The sequence below is a fragment of the Choristoneura fumiferana genome, chromosome 6, assembly GCF_025370935.1.
Source record: "Choristoneura fumiferana chromosome 6, NRCan_CFum_1, whole genome shotgun sequence".
In the NCBI taxonomy this organism is placed as follows: Eukaryota; Metazoa; Arthropoda; class Insecta; order Lepidoptera; family Tortricidae; genus Choristoneura; species Choristoneura fumiferana.
Window position 1 is genome coordinate 5411482 of NC_133477.1, and position 20885 is coordinate 5432366.

At 44.6% G+C, this 20885-nt stretch overlaps 1 protein-coding gene and 1 pseudogene across 1 annotated transcript in view; both read right to left on the reverse strand.

Moving 5' to 3' along the window:
- The window catches only part of LOC141428903 (protein shuttle craft-like), a 44524-nt gene extending 23978 nt beyond the window's left edge, over positions 1 to 20546 (reverse strand). The window contains exons 1-11 of the mRNA XM_074088955.1: positions 20382 to 20546; positions 18421 to 20276; positions 17995 to 18171; positions 14408 to 14538; positions 13391 to 13479; positions 12579 to 12742; positions 11816 to 12020; positions 11424 to 11548; positions 10760 to 10887; positions 10282 to 10435; positions 9473 to 9669 (exon numbers count right to left, since the gene is read on the reverse strand). Coding sequence (XP_073945056.1) covers positions 9473 to 9669; positions 10282 to 10435; positions 10760 to 10887; positions 11424 to 11548; positions 11816 to 12020; positions 12579 to 12742; positions 13391 to 13479; positions 14408 to 14538; positions 17995 to 18171; positions 18421 to 20128 — 3078 coding nt within the window. The 5' untranslated portion in view covers positions 20129 to 20276; positions 20382 to 20546. The remainder of the gene's footprint in view (positions 1 to 9472; positions 9670 to 10281; positions 10436 to 10759; positions 10888 to 11423; positions 11549 to 11815; positions 12021 to 12578; positions 12743 to 13390; positions 13480 to 14407; positions 14539 to 17994; positions 18172 to 18420; positions 20277 to 20381) is intronic.
- On the reverse strand, positions 6559 to 9106 carry LOC141428482 (uncharacterized; annotated as a pseudogene).
- Positions 20547 to 20885: the final 339 nt, after the last annotated feature.

Here is a 20885-nt window from a genome sequence, read left to right on the forward strand (position 1 = left end):
AAAATTGGCTTATAATATCGATTATTTAATGGTGAAGTAATGTTACTTTTCGTCCACGTTGAGTACGAGTAAAAATAAATTGCCAGAAGTACTGAGTTTATTGGAAGGCAACATTTAACAGGGGGAATATAAAACTAACTACGATTTCAAAATGAACAATTTGCATTCTTTCATTTTTGACACAACTGATGCTACTTTTTTTTAAATTGATGTTTGTGTCAATAAATGTATTTATTCTTTCTTTATACAAATATATGACTAACTTCATTTTATAGTCAATTGTGTATTGTTAAAGTACACCTTGTAGACATCTTTAATTCACCATTTCATTTTTATAAGGAACAAAAATATAGACAACCGTAGCTAATTTCATATAACATAATTATCGAAGTGGTAGTGTACAGTAACATTTTGAACCATTTTAAAGTTTTCTTTGTGGCCTATGATTGTGTGTTTACTCGTCATTGGATTGACGTCAGCTATTCGAAAATGATTTTTGAGGTTCAACGCATGAAAATAAGAGATCTAGTGAATAACGTTTTTCTATTGTATTTTGTCGGATAAGTTCTTAGTACCTGGGCGACCGAGCTTTGCTCGGACTAATACTATATAATAAGCGTTTTCCCAGAGATAAAATCAAGCTAGATCGATTTGTCATCCCCAAAAACCCCCACATACCAAATTTCATCGAAATCGTTAGAGCCGTTTACGTACGTTTGCGTAAACTTCAGTAAGCTAATTGAGACAGCAAGATAAGCAACAACTTTTGTGACAAAATTCGATGGCAAAACAATATTCACTACACCTGTAGAAACAATGTCTGAACCAAAAGCAGGTATAGAAGAAGATTTATTGATCAGTGTAATGTCGGCTATTTATTTTCTTAGAAAACTTTATCCCCATATTAATTTTTAATGTTTGAGCTTAAAACTCAAACATCATTTTTTGAAACACATACTTGCCATAACTAGACAATAAAAAGTTTAACCTTTTCGACGCCACATCATGACAAAGACAAAATTCTTATGCAACACACTTTAACCTCTTCACTGCCTTAGTCATCTAGTCGTGACAGCCAATGGAATGCCTCACACGCCACAGTCATCTTTACATGACCAACATTCAACTCGAAATTAATCCTTCTGCAATGGAATGAAAAATCAAGTTGATTTGTCGCTGGTTTTTCTGTGGCATACAGAGCAAGTCACTTCGTGTCGGTGAAGAGGTTAACCACTTTCATTCACTTAAAACTCTGCAGCCTTGAAGTAACTATTCTAACGTTAACGTGTGTGTTGTAGTGTGAAAGAGAAGTGGCACCGAAAAGGTAACCAGCAACGAAGACGAAGCTTATTTTACTGTTCATTGCACTGGCGAGATGCTCACCGCACAACGGCTGGTTGTCAACACAAGTCATGTATGTAGGCATGAGCGGGCAGTTAAATCGATGTCATGGTTCGCTAGTTGTCAGGCGGGTTATCGAAGTAATCGATCTTGGGAGGATCGTCGGCCTTCTTCTGCGCGCGCGCCGCCCACGCGTTGGTAGACGTGAGCGTGGCCCAACCGCTGCCCGACCTGTCGGAACACGACTTTATAGACGCCATTTGAAATGCCAAAGCAGCCAATGAAAATATTAAGCATACTTTGAACGTTGTCATTGTCAAACGTAGGTGAATGAAGGCTTTTTGACCTGAAGTATTTTGATGGGAAAGGATTCACTACATCTGTGCCGTAATTACGACACACATTTAGGGTGGGAGGGGTGAGGCGATTTGTGACACAGGAACAAAAATAACTGCGATTTTCATAGTAATAGCTGTGATAGCAGCGAGGGCGTTGATAAAAATGGTCAAACGTACTTTATGGATTTCCCCTAGTAGGGGTCCTTACGGATACATTGCGATCCACAGGGATTCTTGTGTATGGTATGCGATGAGGGCTAAGACCCTGTCCAGACGGAGCTCTCGCGCGCTTCCATAGCATCTGGACGGTGTGTATGTAGCTCTAGTATCTCGGGAACGCACGAGTGTCGTCGCGCGCAAAACGCTCCGTCTGGACAGGGTCTATGTATGAAGTAATAGGCTTACTTGCTGGCGGCGGCGGGCGCGGGAGCGGACGCGGGCGCGCGAAGCACGGGCCCGGGCACCTTGCGCTTGCCGGCCTCCCGCGCCAGCACCTCCAGCACGCTCATCGCCGGCAGCCATGACTGAAACATGTTCACCTTCAAACTTTGCTTTGCTCAATCATCACTATTTTTCGTTTGATAACTACCTAAGCTTGCATCTCCTGTATTCCACTAGGATTTTTTTGTAATATTATTACGATAAAAGAAAACATCCTGAGGAATCTTGCAAACATCCGTGAATAAATTGAATACAGTGAATTTTCTAATTTACACTGAGCTCGTCTTATTCTGAGAGGAGGCCTGTATTTATTTATTTAAGAACCAACAGCTTATACAACAAATGATTATAAAAAAAATAGTGACACATAGCCGAATACCGGACCTCATAGATAGTCTCAAAATACAAGTTAGTATAAGCTTAACTTAAACGAGATAACGCGTACTATGATATCATATCACACACTGATCAAAAAACATAATTTTACAAATGACATTCTCACTCTCATTTTTGAATCAGGCAGGCATTGCATGCACTACTTAGAAACTAGAATAAAAAACTGTAGGTATTAGTACTTTAGTGATATTTGTAGGCCGAAATGATGCCAATGTTTTTTTTTTTTTACCTAGGTCACCCAATTGCCCCTATAGACAAAAGCCTGCAGTGGACCATTGTGTACACCAGTGGGCAAACTTTCTTCATGGGGGGCCAGAAAATTAGAGATATTTTAGAGGAGGGCCAGGATTACACCATTCTATTTTATACTTTTTTATGTTTTTGCCAGATAACGAAAGGATATTATAATCGCGGGCCATATAGGTATAGGTACTATTCACTTCAAAGGAACGTCGGCGGGCCGTACTTTGCTCATCACTGGTGTACGCAATAGGGGCACAATAGGGTCGATCGTACGACGTATCAGATATTTATGCACGATTTGCGGGGCCTTTACGCGAGTTCGTTGCTCACCTTTTCCTTGTCGGCGGTGGCGACGACGTTCCGGTTGGGCTCGGCGTCGTAGGCGACGGACTCGCAGCCGAACTGCTCGCACAGCTCGTGGATGAACTGACGCTTCTGCCAGTTCATCGACGGGAACGAGTGAGCGCGCGTCTTCTGCTTCGACTGTGTGGACAAATGAAGTTTTTAAAATTGGAAATGGTTTTTGGCTTCGCTGGCTGGGTTTTGAACCCGCTTCTCTCGTTCGGCTTACAGTTAAGTTATATTATATACACAAAAAAAGTTGTGTGTTGTGTGTGCGTGTGTGCGCGTGGTGTGCGTGCGTGCGGTAGAGTGTGGTGTGGTGTGTGTGTGTGGTGTGCGCGTGCTACCTTCTTGGCCAGCTGCACCAGCTCCGTGAGCCGGTCGTGCACTTGCCGCGCGAAGCCGGGCTCGCGGGCGGCGGGTGGCGCGCACGTGGTCGCTGTAGCGCGGCGCCAGCTTGTGTGTGTGTGTGTGTGTGTGTGTGTGCGTGCTACCTTCTTGGCCAGCTGCACCAGCTCCGTGAGCCGGTCGTGCACTTGCCGCGCGAAGCCGGGCTCGCGGGCGGCGGTGGCGCGCACGGGGGCGCTGTAGCGCGGCGCCAGCTTGTGTGTGTGTGTGTGTGTGTGCGTGCTACCTTCTTGGCCAGCTGCACCAGCTCCGTGAGCCGGTCGTGCACTTGCCGCGCGAAGCCGGGCTCGCGGGCGGCGGTGGCGCGCACGTGGTCGCTGTAGCGCGGCGCCAGCTTGTGTGTGTGTGTGTGTGTGTGTGTGCGTGTGCTACCTTCTTGGCCAGCTGCACCAGCTCCGTGAGCCGGTCGTGCACTTGCCGCGCGAAGCCGGGCTCGCGGGCGGCGGTGGCGCGCACGTGGTCGCTGTAGCGCGGCGCCAGCTTGTGTGTGTGTGTGTGTGTGTGTGTGCGTGCTACCTTCTTGGCCAGCTGCACCAGCTCCGTGAGCCGGTCGTGCACTTGCCGCGCGAAGCCGGGCTCGCGGGCGGCGGTGGCGCGCACGTGGTCGCTGTAGCGGCGCGCCAGCTTGTGTGTGTTGTGTGTGTGTGTGTGCGTGCTACCTTCTTGGCCAGCTGCACCAGCTCCGTGAGCCGGTCGTGCACTTGCCGCGCGAAGCCGGGCTCGCGGGCGGCGGTGGCGCGCACGTGGTCGCTGTAGCGGGGCGCCAGCTTGTGTGTGTGTGTGTGTGTGTGTGTGTGCGTGCTACCTTCTTGGCCAGCTGCACCAGCTCCGTGAGCCGGTCGTGCACTTGCCGCGCGAAGCCGGGCTCGCGGGCGGCGGTGGCGCGCACGTGGTCGCTGTAGCGCGGCGCCAGCTTGTGTGTGTGTGTGTGTGTGTGTGTGCGTGCTACCTTCTTGGCCAGCTGCACCAGCTCCGTGAGCCGGTCGTGCACTTGCCGCGCGAAGCCGGGCTCGCGGGCGGCGGTGGCGCGCACGTGGTCGCTGTAGCGGGGCGCCAGCTTGTGTGTGTGTGTGTGTGTGTGTGTGCGTGCTACCTTCTTGGCCAGCTGCACCAGCTCCGTGAGCCGGTCGTGCACTTGCCGCGCGAAGCCGGGCTCGCGGGCGGCGGTGGCGCGCACGTGGTCGCTGTAGCGGGGCGCCAGCTTGTGTGTGTGTGTGTGTGTGTGTGTGTGCGTGCTACCTTCTTGGCCAGCTGCACCAGCTCCGTGAGCCGGTCGTGCACTTGCCGCGCGAAGCCGGGCTCGCGGGCGGCGGTGGCGCGCACGTGGTCGCTGTAGCGGGGCGCCAGCTTGTGTGTGTGTGTGTTGTGTGTGCGTGCTACCTTCTTGGCCAGCTGCACCAGCTCCGTGAGCCGGTCGTGCACTTGCCGCGCGAAGCCGGGCTCGCGGGCGGCGGTGGCGCGCACGTGGTCGCTGTAGCGGGCGCCAGCTTGTGTGTGTGTGTGTGTGTGTGTGCGTGCTACCTTCTTGGCCAGCTGCACCAGCTCCGTGAGCCGGTCGTGCACTTGCCGCGCGAAGCCGGGCTCGCGGCGCGGTGGCGCGCACGTGGTCGCTGTAGCGCGGCGCCAGCTTGTGTGTGTGTGTGTGTGTGTGCGTGCTACCTTCTTGGCCAGCTGCACCAGCTCCGTGAGCCGTCGTGCACTTGCGCGCGAAGCCGGCTCGCGGCGGCGGTGGCGCGCACGTGGTCGCTGTAGCGCGGCGCCAGCTTGGCCGACACTCGGGGTTGCGGATCTGCAGCGCGAGCGCCAGCCGCCCGCGTGCGCGCCTCCACGCGGCATCGTCGTCGCACTCCAGCCTGCGACAAACATGAACACTTCTTTAAGGCCGCTTTGACATTTTAACTTCAGATTTAGTTACCGATAGCCACCGGGATTGGAATGTAAGCAGTCCCTAATGTAAGTAGTAGTAAATATTACTTCCCTTTTTTAATCTATGACGTTAGGTATCATCGCCAATCAGATATTTTGGAGCGGTCAAGCTAGACAAAATATCGGCACATGGCGACTGTACAACAATCTTTCTGTCGTATAGTTAGGTTGAAAATACAAACTGAAATATAGGTTTTACGGGATGACCGTAAAAGTAAAAAAAAAAAATTTGGAATTGAAATAAAATACAAAAAGATTCCAAAAAACCAATCGTATAGTTAACTCTATGATCTACAACGCTGCTCTCGCGCTACTAGTTCCATTTAATGTGAAACGGTCGTAGAGCCTTCGCTAACTCATGCGGGTGCACGACTTGACTTGTCATCTAGAGCAGCGGGACGTGAGGCGGGCGAGCTGCCCTATTAGATGTCATAAAACAGCACGCCGGGCAGGCGGCAACCCGTGCACCCGCGTGTTAGCTTAAGCTCTTAAACTCATGGCAAGAATGTTCGTGCGAGGTTGACATTTTTAACGATCGTATAGCCGTAATCAGCTTAAGGTCCTGAGTTTGATCCCCGGCCGTGGCAGATAATATGGACGAAAAATACATTTTTCAGGTCAACATTTTTTCGCTAAAATTATTCACCGCAACAACTATCGCTTATAATCGTGGCCGAACCGAACTGACTGTAGTGTGATATCGGTTTCAAGAACATCTAGACTCATGGTGTCCACTACAACTCCCAAAAAAATCGCTGACTTTTCCTGACCACACTTCTATATTTCCTGACCAATCATGTACACTTCAAAGCAGGTTATATGATTTTTTTTTCTGCCCGCTAGCTAGACCCGATGATGGGAATTTACTGCACACCGAACATACTCACTTTTTCGTTGACAGTTTTTATGGTGCCACTCTTTAATACTTACGTCGGCCAGATCTGGAACGACTGGTGTCAAAATATCGAGCTAAAACTAGGAAAATCACGAGTTTTTTCCCTGACTTTCCCTGACCACTTTGAGCTTACCAGCCTTTCCCTGAAAGTGGACACCTTGAGACTTCTTGTACCAGAGCGGCCTCCGCAAGAGAAGAGTTTTATTTGACCATACATGCGCGAAACACTCACGTTTTCAGCATGGAAGCTGGACGTTGAACTTCGGACAGGTCCACGGAACCACCTTCTTGCATCTTCGAAGCTGCCAATACGCTCATTATTCTGGTAACAAACAAATAACATTTATTTAGTCAGTAAATAAACAGCTAATTTTAAACTAGTTTTGTGTTATTTACACTTTCAGTGAATTTTTATTCTAGTGATCCAACTAAAGAAAAAAATCCTGTGGCCGTTATTACATATTTTGACCAACCCATAAAGTCACCGTCAGAATGACGTCGGTTAATATCACTCTCTGCTTAGCAGAAAACCAGATTTCAAACAAATAAATAGTCGATTGAGTTGGCAAATAAGTAACGTCATAGAAAGCTATTGCCGCGTAAAATCTACGCGAGGAACATGTTTTGCAGTGCAGCTTATAAAAATAGTAGATTATTGTCGTGGCCTGGAAGTAGGCAATTGCTGGCTGAGTATGAGTATTAAACGGACGAGCTTGCGAGTCCGTTTAACTAATACGAAGCCAGCAATTGCTATTCCAGCCGAGACTAATATAAAGATTTCTCAAAAATGGTGAATAATTCTGAAATAGAACAAACTTTTTCTCAAAATATATTATAAAATTTAATTTTATTCCAATATTTTTCTTATGCTTTCCCGCCTTTTTTCTTTAAAAATAAACTACAGGTGTATTTTTCCACCGAAAATGCCACAAGCTATTTCAGACCCAATAGAAAAAGTCCGGAGTTCCAACAAAATATCTCATACCGGCCATTATACTTGGCTGTATACGACTTGTGCCAACATTTCCATGGCCTTTTTAACTTTAAAAAAAAAGTGGCTGATTGCAGGCGCGCTAATTCATTATTGTCGAGCTAGCGCGCCTGCAATCCTTTTAACTTTTTAATTTTTCGCTGACCATAAACTATGCACTTCACCTTCTGATATGTAAAGAATAATGTCAACTTTTACGGACATTTTTGAGAAAAGTACGTAATTACAGCGCCATCAATTGGTATTCGTGACCTTGCAGACGGGATGTGATGGCGGTGATGGTGTGGCTGTACTCACTTGGCGAGGTCCCTCGCGTTGTCGGCGCAGGTGCGGTCGGCGGCGCGGCGGCCGCACGGGCACGTGGCGCGCACCAGCTTGCGGCACGGCGCCGCGCTGGGGCAGCCCGCCGCCCCGCGCCCCCCGCGCGCCCCTCCGCTCCCGCGTGGCAAGGCGCCGCGCACGGATGCCCGCAGCTGGGCCGCTTCTCGTTGCACGGCTGGGTGCATCTGAATACGATAGTAACATTAAATCAAAACCTCCATAAGACGTCCGCTAACTCGCGCGGGTGCATGGCTTGGCGCCCGCGCGGCGTGCTATCTCAATAGGTTTCAATAGCGAAGCCGTGTACCCGCGGAGTTAGCAGAGGCCCTTATGTTACATTTTATGTCACTTTTGTAATGCCAGCACTTTCGGAAGATCGTCATTGGCAAGAAGAATGCGCCGCAAAAACTTGTCAAAAAAGTAATTTTTTCATTTTAAAATCAGGGGTTTACTTTGCGGATCCATATCAATGAAAAAAAATTAAAAATTAAAAATATGTAATCATTTGTGTAGTGTTTTGTTTTGTTTCATAAATAGTGGACGTATTTGGGTACTTTATGCAGTGACAAGTTAAAACCGGTGGTTGTGGCTTTTTTAGTCTAACATCTGCGGTTTAGTATGGTGCATACGAAGATGTTCCCTCTGTTTGATTAGTCGTTTGATGTCGGTGTGAGTGTATTATGGATGGTTTCCTAATTTTATTTGTGGCGTTCACTACTTGCCGCGTGAAGGAACTTTATGAACACGCATATTTTTGCATAAGCTTAGCTATCGCAAGGTCGCGGAGTGAGCAAGAAATTATTTTAGTTCATTAATTTTTCAAAACAAAATATTTTGTTACTAATTATCTCTAAATATGAAACATCATATTATTTAGATACTATGTGATTATGTGTGCGTGTGTGTTGTTAGTACTCTTTCACGCCAAAATAGTTGACGAATTTGGTTGGCTAAAATGTGTTATGTTATATTTTATGTCATTTTTGTAATGCCAGCAATTTCGGAAAGGTCATTTAAAGAAATCGCCCTCACTTTAGTAAGTGTTCTTGCATACGATAGACTAATCATCTACCACTGCATTGCCTAGTAATAACATGTTGTTTGTACTCTTTCACGCCATTAGTTGATTACTGGCTAAAATTTCCAACTAATTAGATCAAAATTATGGCGTTGCACTATAGTTGCGGCGAAGAAGGTACCACTGCATTGCCATGAAAAACATGTTGATTGTCAGATCTGATTTGTGATTACTGGATAGCGAACTTTTCCTAAGTAAGTCTCCAAATTATAGCGTTGCACTTACTTGCCGGCGTCGCAAGGTCCTTTATGACAGATTTTTGCGTGTGCTTTCCGCAAACAGAGGTTTCCCGCATGGCAGCCCGCAAAGAATTCTTCTTGTAAAAGGTTTCGGAATTTTTTAAAAACATTGAGAAACACCACTACGGTCGACTCCCTAATAAGCATGAGAAACACCAAGGGGTCTGGCACCCGAGCACGAGAAGGTTTGTGTACGAAAAGTTGTCAAAATATCGTTCTGTAATCTTTTAACATTTGTGCATGCGGTAATTAGGTAGAATGGTGATTTGCTTCTAAGTAATGTTCCACTTGACACGTGCGACAGACTATCATAATGGCGCGTGGCTGTCAAAGAGCTAACGTAAAAGTCTAACCTCGCGAGATGGAGTTACGGCTTAGCACCTAAAAACCGGAGTGAGGATCGTGCTATTATTGCACTCGCCTTTATGGCACGCGTGGTTAGAGGGGAAGGGTGGATAGGAGGTCAGTGCCATCAGGTATGCGTGGTTGGGAGTGGGAGAAGGGGTCACTGACCTCGTGCTGGCCGTGGCAGCGCTTGGCAGTGAGCACGACGCAGGGCGGGCAGTCGCCCTCGTGGCAGGCGTGGTGCGGCGGGTGCGGGCAGGCGCGCGGGCGGCGGCACGGCGCCGAGCACGCGGGCCGCTTGGCGCCGCACGGCACCGGCGGCAGGATCACCTCGGCGCCGCACTCGCACGTCAGCTCCTCGAAACCTGACACGTTCAAATAAAATAATGTCTGTATGGAGAGGTATTGCCACTCGGTTGTGGAACTCCCTACCGATAGACTTGAGGCGCGCAAAGTCCTTGCCTATCTTTAAGTCTATGCTTAGAGAGCACTACCTGTCATCTTGCGTATGAATGTTATAGTTAGCTTATTTATGTGTTGTTATGGTATCTATCTACCTATCTATCTGTTTAGATTTGTTGTGTATGTGTATTGTATGTGTTAGTTTTATGTATTCTTGATACAGCTCTAATCTACTGTAAATTGCACCACCTGCTAAAATGTATTCCTTATTTCTGTCCATTGTAAAGGTTGCCTGGAAGAGATCGCTCTGAAGCGATAAGGCCGCCTATTGCTTACCTTAGAAAATCTCTATGTATATACTTGTGTTTTCTGTACTGTTTACTGTATTGGTGTGCAATAAAGAGTTATTGTATTGTATTGTATTGTATTGCTATCAACCCAGTGCCAGCTTTAGAGGGAGGGGCTACCCGCGGCGCCAGGTTCCGCCAGTTCAACTAAACCACTTAATTTGAACACTTATTTTTATCGACAGGCAGGCCAGCAGGCGGCCGCAGAGGTGTGAGGTGTATACTGACTGGCGCGCGTGCAAGGCGCGCAGTGGCCGGTGTGGCAGAACTGTTCGCAGCGGTGCAGCTGGCAGGCCAGCAGACGGCCGCAGACCACGCCGCAGCGGTGCGACGTCGCCGCGCAGCACGACGCGCGGCAGCGGTGCCGCCCGCACGACAGCTTCTGTACATGCACAAATCTTATATTAACCAATAGATCGCCGGGGAGTCAGCACTTTGAACACGCCTTGAAGAGGGGCGAAACATGTTTCCGGACTATAATTGGCTGTGGTTTTGGTTGCGGCTTCTGCGGCCCAAGTAAAATTTTTTTTTATGATTATGAACATGAAACTTTGTCACTTATGAAAGAGTTCGATGTCACATTACCATAAATCCTATATGTAAAACACTGGGCAGCAGTAGGTTAAAACTCTAGTTGGTGTGCTCGGCCAGTATCATGCTCCTCAAAAGAGCAGCGTCGGTTTCAAGTCCAATCTACAACACTAACCTTGTTACATTTCTTCTGACAGAACACGTTGTCGAGCATCTGCGGCAGTTCGGCGCACGGCACCTCGCGGCTGGAGTGCCCGCAGCGGCACGGCAGCAGCGTCTTGTCGGGGCACACGGGGCACGGACCTGGTTTATAAACGATACTATTGAGATCTCACGACCATGTCTTGTCACAAGATCATTGTGGCAAATTTTCAAGCTATTCGTATCAGCCTGCAACTATTTTATTTACTTAATTTTGGGATCTAACTTATAAATTACATTAGGTCTAAATTCAAGCATTAGTGTAAATACTTAAGAATAGAAGCCCCGCCAAGCAGAACTCTGCCAAGTCGATTTTATTGTTATTTCTATTTCAAATTAAAATGAGGTTTTCACTTTGGTGATTGCTTACTATTTTAAAAAGCTCAAGTTGCTTACATCGCTGCGTTTCAATAGTGAGAGTAATATATACTTCTTTCTTTAAATTTCACCTGCTTCTAGTCGGAATTTGGTAGTCAGATTAATTTGAAATTTGTTATGGTCGTCGAGTCGTTATAATTCGTTCGTCATTTTGTACGACAATTCAAAGGATTTTTTGAAGAAATGACGATTGTACCAAAATTGACAGCAGTGTTTTGATCGAGTCATAAGCCAGTTTAGGGGTACAAATAGTCCCTGACCTTCATGGCAGTCGAGCTTGCAGAAGTGCTTGTCGCCGGCGGGCCCGCACGGCAGCGGCTTGGCGCAGATGTTGCCGCAGAGCGGCACCGGGTCCGTGCACGCCTTGCGCGCCTCCGGGTCCAGCCTAAGGGCACAGGGCACTAGTAAATGGCAGCTCAGTCACAGTATAAGAGTTTACGATGTTTTTCGGATTAATGTTAACAAAAATTCAATACCCTGAATATGAAGTTGAATAAGTGAATGCAATATACACAAAAGAGTTACTACAATTTTCGGGGGAGGAAAGTCATGTCCCCCGTGAATCTCCCTCCCCTCGGGCTGCCACTGTATAAAGCAGTTATCTATGGTTTTGATTGCTTGGGTGGCGCGCGGCTAGAGACACGCGACTCACTTGGTGCGGCCGCAGGGGCAGCTGGGCACGGCGGCCGGCAGCAGGCGGCAGGCGGCGCAGGGCGGCGCGTGGCACGGCTCGCGGCACACGTGCGCGCCGCAGGCCAGCACGCGCGAGCATTCCGCGCCGCACGACCACGACGTCGTGCCGCCGCTCTCCGCCGTGCACGGCACCGAGCGGGACTTCGCGGCCGGACAGTGGCACACTGAAACCAAACAACACCACGCTACAAACAAGCTGAGCATGCCATTGAGACGTATAAAGGCAAAACAGTTCGCAATGAGGGCTATCGTTTTTTGTCTCACTAGATGGCGCACTGTTGCGTGAGGTTTTTAAGTATGGCTTTCAAAGTCTGTTATTACGGGCGTGAAAACAAAGTTTAGATTAAAATCATATTTAATACACCTTAAAACCGTACCATAAAATATCGAGCATGCCACAGTGTTGCATAGTCCCCGTTTTGTTCGGAAAAAAGGGAGGACAAAGGTTTCCGAAAGACAAAACTGTCTCAAAACACAGACATTCATTGCCCCGGAACGCATATTTGCCATAATTAATTTCAGATATTGCAAAATATTCACAAAATCATTCTAATTATAAATAAACTCGCGTAGCTCACCCAAAAACTATGAGATTTGACATTTTGGAGACCTCACGCTACACTAGCGCCTCTAGTGGCGAATTCATACGCGATAGCCCTCATTTCGCTCCACTACCCCTCGTTCCGCTCCGCATTACCCCCGCTCCCCCGTTCCAAGCTGACCTTGGTCGACGGTGCTGGTGCAGGGCTCGCAGGGCCCCTCGTGGCAGGGCTGCGCGCAGCGGTGCGCGGCGCACGCCAGCCGGCGCTCGCACACGCGTCCGCACAGCTGCGCCAGCTTGCTGCTGCACACCACTGAGCGCGTCTCCGCTCCGCAACCGCATTTCCTGTACACCAAAATAATCAAGATCTCTTTAAACATGAAACCACCATGACACTAACTCATATTTAATGAAATAAACCTGAAATAAGATTTAAGATGCGAGTAATCCGGGTTGAATTCATTAAATAAGATCTCGCTTATTTTCATAAAAAAATATAATCCATATGTATAGATCATATGAATTATAATCTAACATGAACCTGAAGGGTATCGGACGCCGATACCGATATCGGGGCAAGTAAAATACAAGAAATATGTACCTTTTTTTTATTTTTTTTTATTTGACTGGATGGAAAACGAGCAAATGGGTCTCCTGATGGTAAGAGATCACCACCGCCCATAAACATATGCAACACCAGGGGTACTGCAGACGCGTTGCCAACCTAGAGGCCTAAGATGGGAAACCTCACGTGCCAGTAATTTCACCGGCTGTCTTACTCTCCACGCCAAAACACAACAGTGCAAGCACTGCTGCTTCACGGCAGGATTAGCGAGCAAGATGGTGGTAGCAATCCGGGCGGACCTTGCACAAGGTCCTACCACCTGCAAAACCTGTTTTTCAGATTATCCGATTCAATATCGGATCATATTTCATACATTTTACTTGCCCCGATATCGTATCGGGATAATCTGAAAACACCCTGAGGTTTACCTGGTGACAGTGGCCTGGCAGGGCGGGCAAGGCCCCGGGTGGCAGGGCAGCGAGCACGGGTGCGGGCACGAGCGAGCGCGCTGACATGCCTGCAAATACAACACTGGTTTTTAACATATTCTGCTAAGAACTGGGTTCTCGCTTATATCTAGAATTTAGAGTAGCGGTTCTTAACCTAAAATTGTCGTCATTATAAAATAATAAAAAAAAAATGTTTTAGCACATTTTTGAATTACCCATCCCAATGACGCCCGCGACTCGAATTTGGGTCGTGACCAGAGATTAAGAAACGCTGAATTGGAGCCTGCGTGGATCAACTTCAGAGTTTTGCGTTTCCTACAAAGTACAGAGTCCTAACGATAACGTGGTGGTTGATATTTTGGGATTTTATCCTGTTTCTGTAAGAGTATCGGGATAAATAGCACAAGTCCGAAGACGGGGCGGGACGCTAGTAATATATAGTAGGATTATTAGGCTACGTAAGCACTATGCGGTGTAAGCGTACCGTCCCTTTTCAAAGTATCGCTTGAGAAAGAGACTGCGCTTAGGCGTATAGGGCGTATGTAGCCTCCTTGAAGGTGCATCCTCATGCAGCTGCTCGTCGCTCGTTTGCAGCGACAAATCTGGTCACGCGACCCTATTTTCATATGTTTTATGTACAATAAAGAGTTACAATACAATACAATATTTTGAATTTCCCGCGACTCAAAAAAGTAGCGGCAAGTCGCCGCGTCGAACATCAGCGTTAACATAGCTGCTTGCAGGAATGATCTTGGTCTTGGAAACTGATTTCTTAACCTCTTCTAGAGCCAGTCGTAGCAGTGGTACAAAGACAAGAAATCGGAGTGAATGAAAACAAAAAATAACAGTGTTTTTTCGGAAATTGATGAGATGTCAATTGTTCTTTTCCAGCGACAAAGCTCAACATTTTCAGCTTCGTCGTCACGTGACCAGATTTATCGCTGCTAACGAGCGACGAGCGCAGCGGCTGCACGAGGCCGCACCTTATGTACATACCTGTCCGCAAGTGTGTGCGCCGCCGGCGCCGCGCTGGTAGTCAGGCGCGCGCACGGCGCCGCACATGCAGCGGTACTCGCTGGGGATCTCATCGCTCGTGTTTTGACACGCCGGGCAGCGCCATTTGCCCTCTGCAACAACAACATAGCATAGTCAATACAGTATGTCAGCGCGGCGAACACGGGCGGATTCAGGGCCCTGGGCTGGCTCTAAGGCAACAGTAGATATTTTTCTATCCTGCGGCAAAAGAGGAGAATTGATTCAGTTATGACTAGGATTTGATCATGTGGCCTCCCCTGGTAAAAAGCTGGACCCGTCCTTAGCTGGGAAGCGTAGCCCTCCGACCTCACTGCATACAATACAATGCAATGACTCTTTATTAAACATCATAACATAGTCAGCAGTACAGAAAACAGGTATTATGTTGAGTCTGAACCTTTTTTCACACTCCAGGGCCCTATTTAGCAAATGTTACAAGTGCGTTACACTCCTACTAGTATTATAAATGCGAAAGTTTGTGAGTGAGTGTGTTACTCCTTCATGTTGAAATAGTTGGACGGATTTGAATGGTATGTAAATAGCTGGACATCCTATTAATATTATAAATGCGAAAGTTTGAGTGAGTGTGTGTGTTACTCCTTCATGTTGAAATGGTTGGACGGATTTGAATGGTATGTAAATAGCTGGACATCCTATTAATATTATAAATGCGAAAGTTTGTGAGTGAGTGAGGGGTGAGTGAGTATGTTTGTTACTCCTTCAGGTTGAAACCCCATACTATAATGTTAGACGAGAAAAAAGTATCACCCCCACATTGCGAAAATACAGTGGTGCCACGTAATTAAGAAACGATTTGAAGTTCCAGATTATTTTTAACTAAATCATGTCATGTGTAGTCGTGGGTCCTTCTTAGAAGTAACTAGTTACGTTATGAAATAGCCACATGAATAGAGCAACGGGATTTAGATAAAGAATAAAATTACTGTCATTTTTTTTTCAAATTTTGTTTTTATTCTCTTTAGTAACAAATTCAAATAGTAATGAAGCTGGACAAATAATTAAGAAACGATTTATTGAACGGTTCAAAGTTTTTTTATTTGAAACTTAGATTAACTAAATCACACTAACGTGAAGTTTGTACAGAAAAAAAAAGCAATGTAATACATTTTAACTAAAATTAAATAGTTAGTAGCATGTCCACGGCTTTTTATTACTGCCTTACACCGGCGAGGCATTGAATCTATCAATTTTTGACATTTCGCAAGAGAGATAGAGTTCCATTCTTCTAAGAATACGTCATACAGTTCTCTTAAATTGCCACAACTGTCGATTTGAAACTTTTTTCTTGACTTCGCACCAAAGATGCTCTATTGCTCTAAGATCGGGGCTGTTGGCTGGCCAATCTAAGACAGAAACTGATTGCGATGTGAGGAATTCCTTAACGGTAAGTATGCTTGGGATCATTGTCGTGCTGGAATGTCCAAATAACCGGAAGCACGCCTTCAGCATATGGTAACATTGTTTCTTCCAGTATGTTTTTGTATTGAATTGATCCATGTTTCCTTCTATCAGCCTAACAGGTCCAACACCATGTCCAGAAAAACATCCCAAAATTTTACATTTCCCCCACCATGCTTTAAAGTTACTTTGTGTACTTTGGGTCGGATGCTTTATTTGGAGGCCGTTTTACATATCGTTTGCCATCAAAAACATACCCTATTTATTTTTGTCTCGTCAGAAAAAATAACGTTTTTCCACTGTCTGACTGTCCAGTTTTCATATCTTCTTGCAAATCAAGCCGGGCTTGCCTATGACACCGTTTCAACATAGGCACTTCCTTGCTATCCTTCCGTGCAACTTCTTCCACCAACGCATTCGAATACTGCGTGCGAGATTGCTGAAGGGTTGTTTTCGCCAAAATATTCTTTTCTCAACTCATTAGACCCTTTAAAAGAATTTTGTTTTGCCAAACGAACGATATTTCGATCATCTCGACGAGATGACTTTCTTTGTCTAGGTGCACGCGGAACATTTGAAGTAGTTTGATACGTAGCAAAATGCTTTATGGCGTGGAAAACCATAGTTTTGAACATTGCAGATGATCGGCTATGTGTTTATACGACCAATTCTTGTCGCGAAGTTTTAGTATTACTTTCTTGTAGATTTATCACAACTTTTATTTTTCCCTGTTGTTTTTATATGAAGCAATCGGCTTTAAGACTTTTACGGCACTAAATGGCGCCAAAATTATTCAAATAATAACTTAAAACCACAAAGCGGCGGTCCGTTCTCTATTTAAATTTGAATAAAAAATAAACTATTCAGCGTTCTTAATTATATGACCAGCCAGTAAGTAGTAATACTAGGTTTAGATGTAATATATAAAGTTTATCTATTTATTTTTTAGCCAATTATATGTATAAATGAATTACGCTAGTAAGGAAAAGTTTACGATACCGAGAGAAGTACAAAAAATATACATACAGTTAGTAACACTTGTCAGTTTGAAAAAATCTTCTCTATAAAAAAATCGTTCTTAATTATATGACCACAACTGTATATCCATGCAAAATTACAGATTTCTAGCACTAATAGTCTTCTTTTCAGTTTTTAATATTTTGTATTAACATTATAACGTATATTATTAACTATATAACAGTCATGAAATAGTTTTTTGAGATCTTTAAGATAAGCTCTTGATTTTCATACCCATATTAGTCGTTTTAGAAAAAAAAAATTGTTGACCCCCAATATTTGCATCTCACAGCCGCCATGTTTTTTTTTTTAACGTCACCTATCTAAGGACACTTGGGTTATCGAGACGATTCTAATGATACCTTAATTGTCTAAATCTGTCCAGCGGTTTGAGAGATATGCGGTAATAAAAGAATATTACATACTTACATACAAGATAGGTACGCGCGAAAAAGTCGGGTAAACAGACTCGTCAAGATTGTTTACCTTTTTCTACTGCTTAAAAAAACGAAGTATACTAATAGCAATGTTCGTGGTACGGGAAGTACAAATTAAATATAATATCTCTATGTCAAAATCACGTTGATACGTCGCTCCGTTTCGACGTGAAAAATGGACAAACATACAAACACATACACTTTTAAACATTTATAATATTAGTATGGATGTTTGTATAACACACTTAGATCTTTTAAACTAATACCATGTCAAATATTTTCTGTTTACCTAACTGATGGACTAATTACAATACTATTTTTTTATCCAGGAAATTACCCAATTTAATAAGTAGTTTGCAAAAGAAAACAATGCTTATCAAATGGTTATTAAACAACTGTTATCTTCGGTTTTAGCTTTGAGATAACCTTTAAAATGCAATGAGTAACTAAAATATTCCATATCTTTGACCTACCTGTTCAAACTATTGTCTAAATAGAATGATTGACGATTATTCATCTCTTGTAAAAAGTTTATCTACCTTCTATGCCTAGGCCATCAAAAAAATCTTCATTCTCTTACATTGGTACTTGATTTCCAGTGTATTTTTAAAATGTAATTAGGGGTAGGGTGAAGTGAGTGTCTACTCACAAAGCTCTGGAAGTCAGTATACTCACCAATGATACTGCTCATGGCCCACTTTCTGATGCATCGTAAGTGCAGCACATGGTAGCAGTTCCCGCAGGCCCACACGGCATCCGTCTGGCGCACGCGCTCGCAGCACACCAGGCACTCCAGTGTGCCCTTGTCTAGCTGCTCTGAGAGACGCTCCCGCTGGGTTAGGTCCGAGTTCCCTGCAATTTAAGACATATATCATCATCATCTCTGCCTATATTATGTCCAACTGCATGGCCTCTAGTCCCGGAATGACAGGGCTCAGACTGTTATACCCTGCAGGGCCCAAAGAAGATTGGGAACTTTCAAACACACCATTAACTGCCTTCAAGGTGTATTGACAGATTTCTCACAGAGTTAAGGTGGTAAAATAATATAAGTAATACTGTGGTATGATTGTACAAAAGCAAATAAAAATAAATAACTACCTCCTTGATCCACCTGTCTGTGTCTATTCCTTGAGGGACTAAACATGGCTTCTGCTCTTGATCCTCTTGAATACCTGTCTTCCTGGTTATCTAAGTAACCTTTAGCATATTGTTCATCGTCTGTTCTCTCTGTAGGCCTGACTCTTTGACTTCCAGCCCAGTTTCTGTTTCTTGCTGAACTGTCACCTCTGTCACTTCGTCCACTTCTGACATCTTGACTGCTTTGATTAACTGAACTATTATAAAATGTTCGATTGTCAGGCTCTTTATTTTTAAGTTTGGAATTTTTTACTTGGCCCCTGTTGGTCTCATAGTTACGATTATTTGAGTCATAGTTGCGGCTATTGTAGTCTTCATTACGATTATTGTAGTCATTGTTTCGACTATTGTAATCACTGTCCCGCCCATTGAAGTCGCCTCTACGATTATAATCAGTGTTACTTCTTGCAGGTCCAGAATCATTGTTGCGACTACTGGCGTCATAACTGCGACTATTGGAATCATTATTACGATTACCGCCTTCATAATGGCGATTATTAGACTCGTAGTTGCGCCTTCTATTGTCGTAATTACGGCCGCCACTGTCATAATTGCGACTACTGGAGTCATATTGACGGGTATCAGAGTCATTGTTGCGACTTGAATAGTTCCGTTCATTTGAATCATAATTACGGTCAGAATCATTGTTTTTGTTGTTAGATTCATTATTTTGGTTATGATTATCATACTTGCGACTGCTGCCTTCATATTGGCGGCTGGACTCGTTCCTTCGAGTGTTACGGCCATTTGGTTCGTTCCTTCTGCTATTTTGGTCATAATTACGACTATGATACTCAGAACTTTGTTTTCTGGAACCATCTCTATAAGAATTAGACTCAGAATCACCACCTTCAGGATCATTGGGGCCACTGTGCTCATTACTTTGACTATTGGACTCCCTGTAGTTATTAACATTATTAATATTGTTACGGCTTTCATTATTTCGCCTCCTGCGATCTTTTTCTGGCTTTTTTCTCGGATCCTGTTCACTTTTATTTTCATTATAGCTATGTGAACTATAGGATTCTTTATCAAGTTTTATTTTTGGTTCTTGTTCATTTTTAGGTTCATCATAACTTCGGGAACTACTAGGTTGGGAAGACTGCTTCCCTCGCCAACTGCTTTCTGCATTGTTTTCTCTCCTGGATTCTGACACTTCATTATATGCTATAGAGACATCTGGTGGGTTTGTGTTCACAGTTCCAGACTGACCTACTTGTGACATCCCTTTTGGCACAAATTCTGTGGCAGTTGGTGTGAGATTAGATTTGAATACCATATGGTTGTCATAATTACTATCAGGTGCATTACGGTCATGGCTTTGTGCTGTGGTTTGATAACCTTCTGCAGCACTGACAGCATTTGAGTGCGGTGGATAGTAATTATTAGGATTCTGAGGTGATGGTGCAGTTTGGTATTCATACTGATTACCAGGGTAATTTTGATACTGAGCATTGTTGAAGGCAACGGAACCTCCGGCGGCGGCATTGTTGCCTTGCATCTGAGACAAAAACTCTTGGAAGTTAACATACTGATTGTTAGGCTCATAGGTTGGTTGGGCATTTGGATAGAATTGTTGGTTAGAAAATTGGTTGCCTAATTCTCCATTCCATGTGCCCGAGCCTTGGTATTGCTGGTTATAAGCGTAAGAATTGTTCCACTGAGACATTTTGGTGATTTTTAAAAAATATTGTGAAATAAATAGAAGGTTAATTGCAACCAAAAATTTACAGTTTTGTTGCGGTGTTTTTTAGAATTTATGATTTTTACGACCACAGGCCGAAGCCTGAGGCCTCGGGGTTTGAGTGCTACCAAGTCTGAAACAAATAAAAAGACCAGTTCTTTAGCAACTATAGTAGTATTAAAATGATGAGTAACCACTTTATAATTTTTGATAAGAACGAGGGATTGGGTGTACTTACCACTTGCTTGGTTTATTGAGTACTTCGATTTTTATATGAAAATCTATAAGTAGAAAAAAAATAAATGAAACAAATTGAATTTACTGCAAAAACTTAAGCGATATGACAATATGATCGGAATCGGATGAGGGGTAGGAGGTCAACCAACGTTGACGACTGCTTGACGTTGACAGAAAAAGCGTGTTTGAGTAACTTTTAAAACGGCCCATTATTGACTGACAACATTTTACTTGTTATGCTGTGGTTATGCCACTTGAAAGTTTTTTTTAAATAAGCATGTGTTTATTTTATAACATACTAGCTTTTGCCCGCAGCTTCGCTCGCGTTAAATTTGGAGTGACATACATTTACTTTCTGCGATCCTTTTTTCGTGTTTTGATTAATTTTCGGAGGATTACATGGAAATACAAATAAGGACAGATTTTCTTTTAGACAGATGGTGCAAATTTTGTAATACAAAAATCAACCTACATACGTAATTAATTATGATTCTTACCAGCTTTG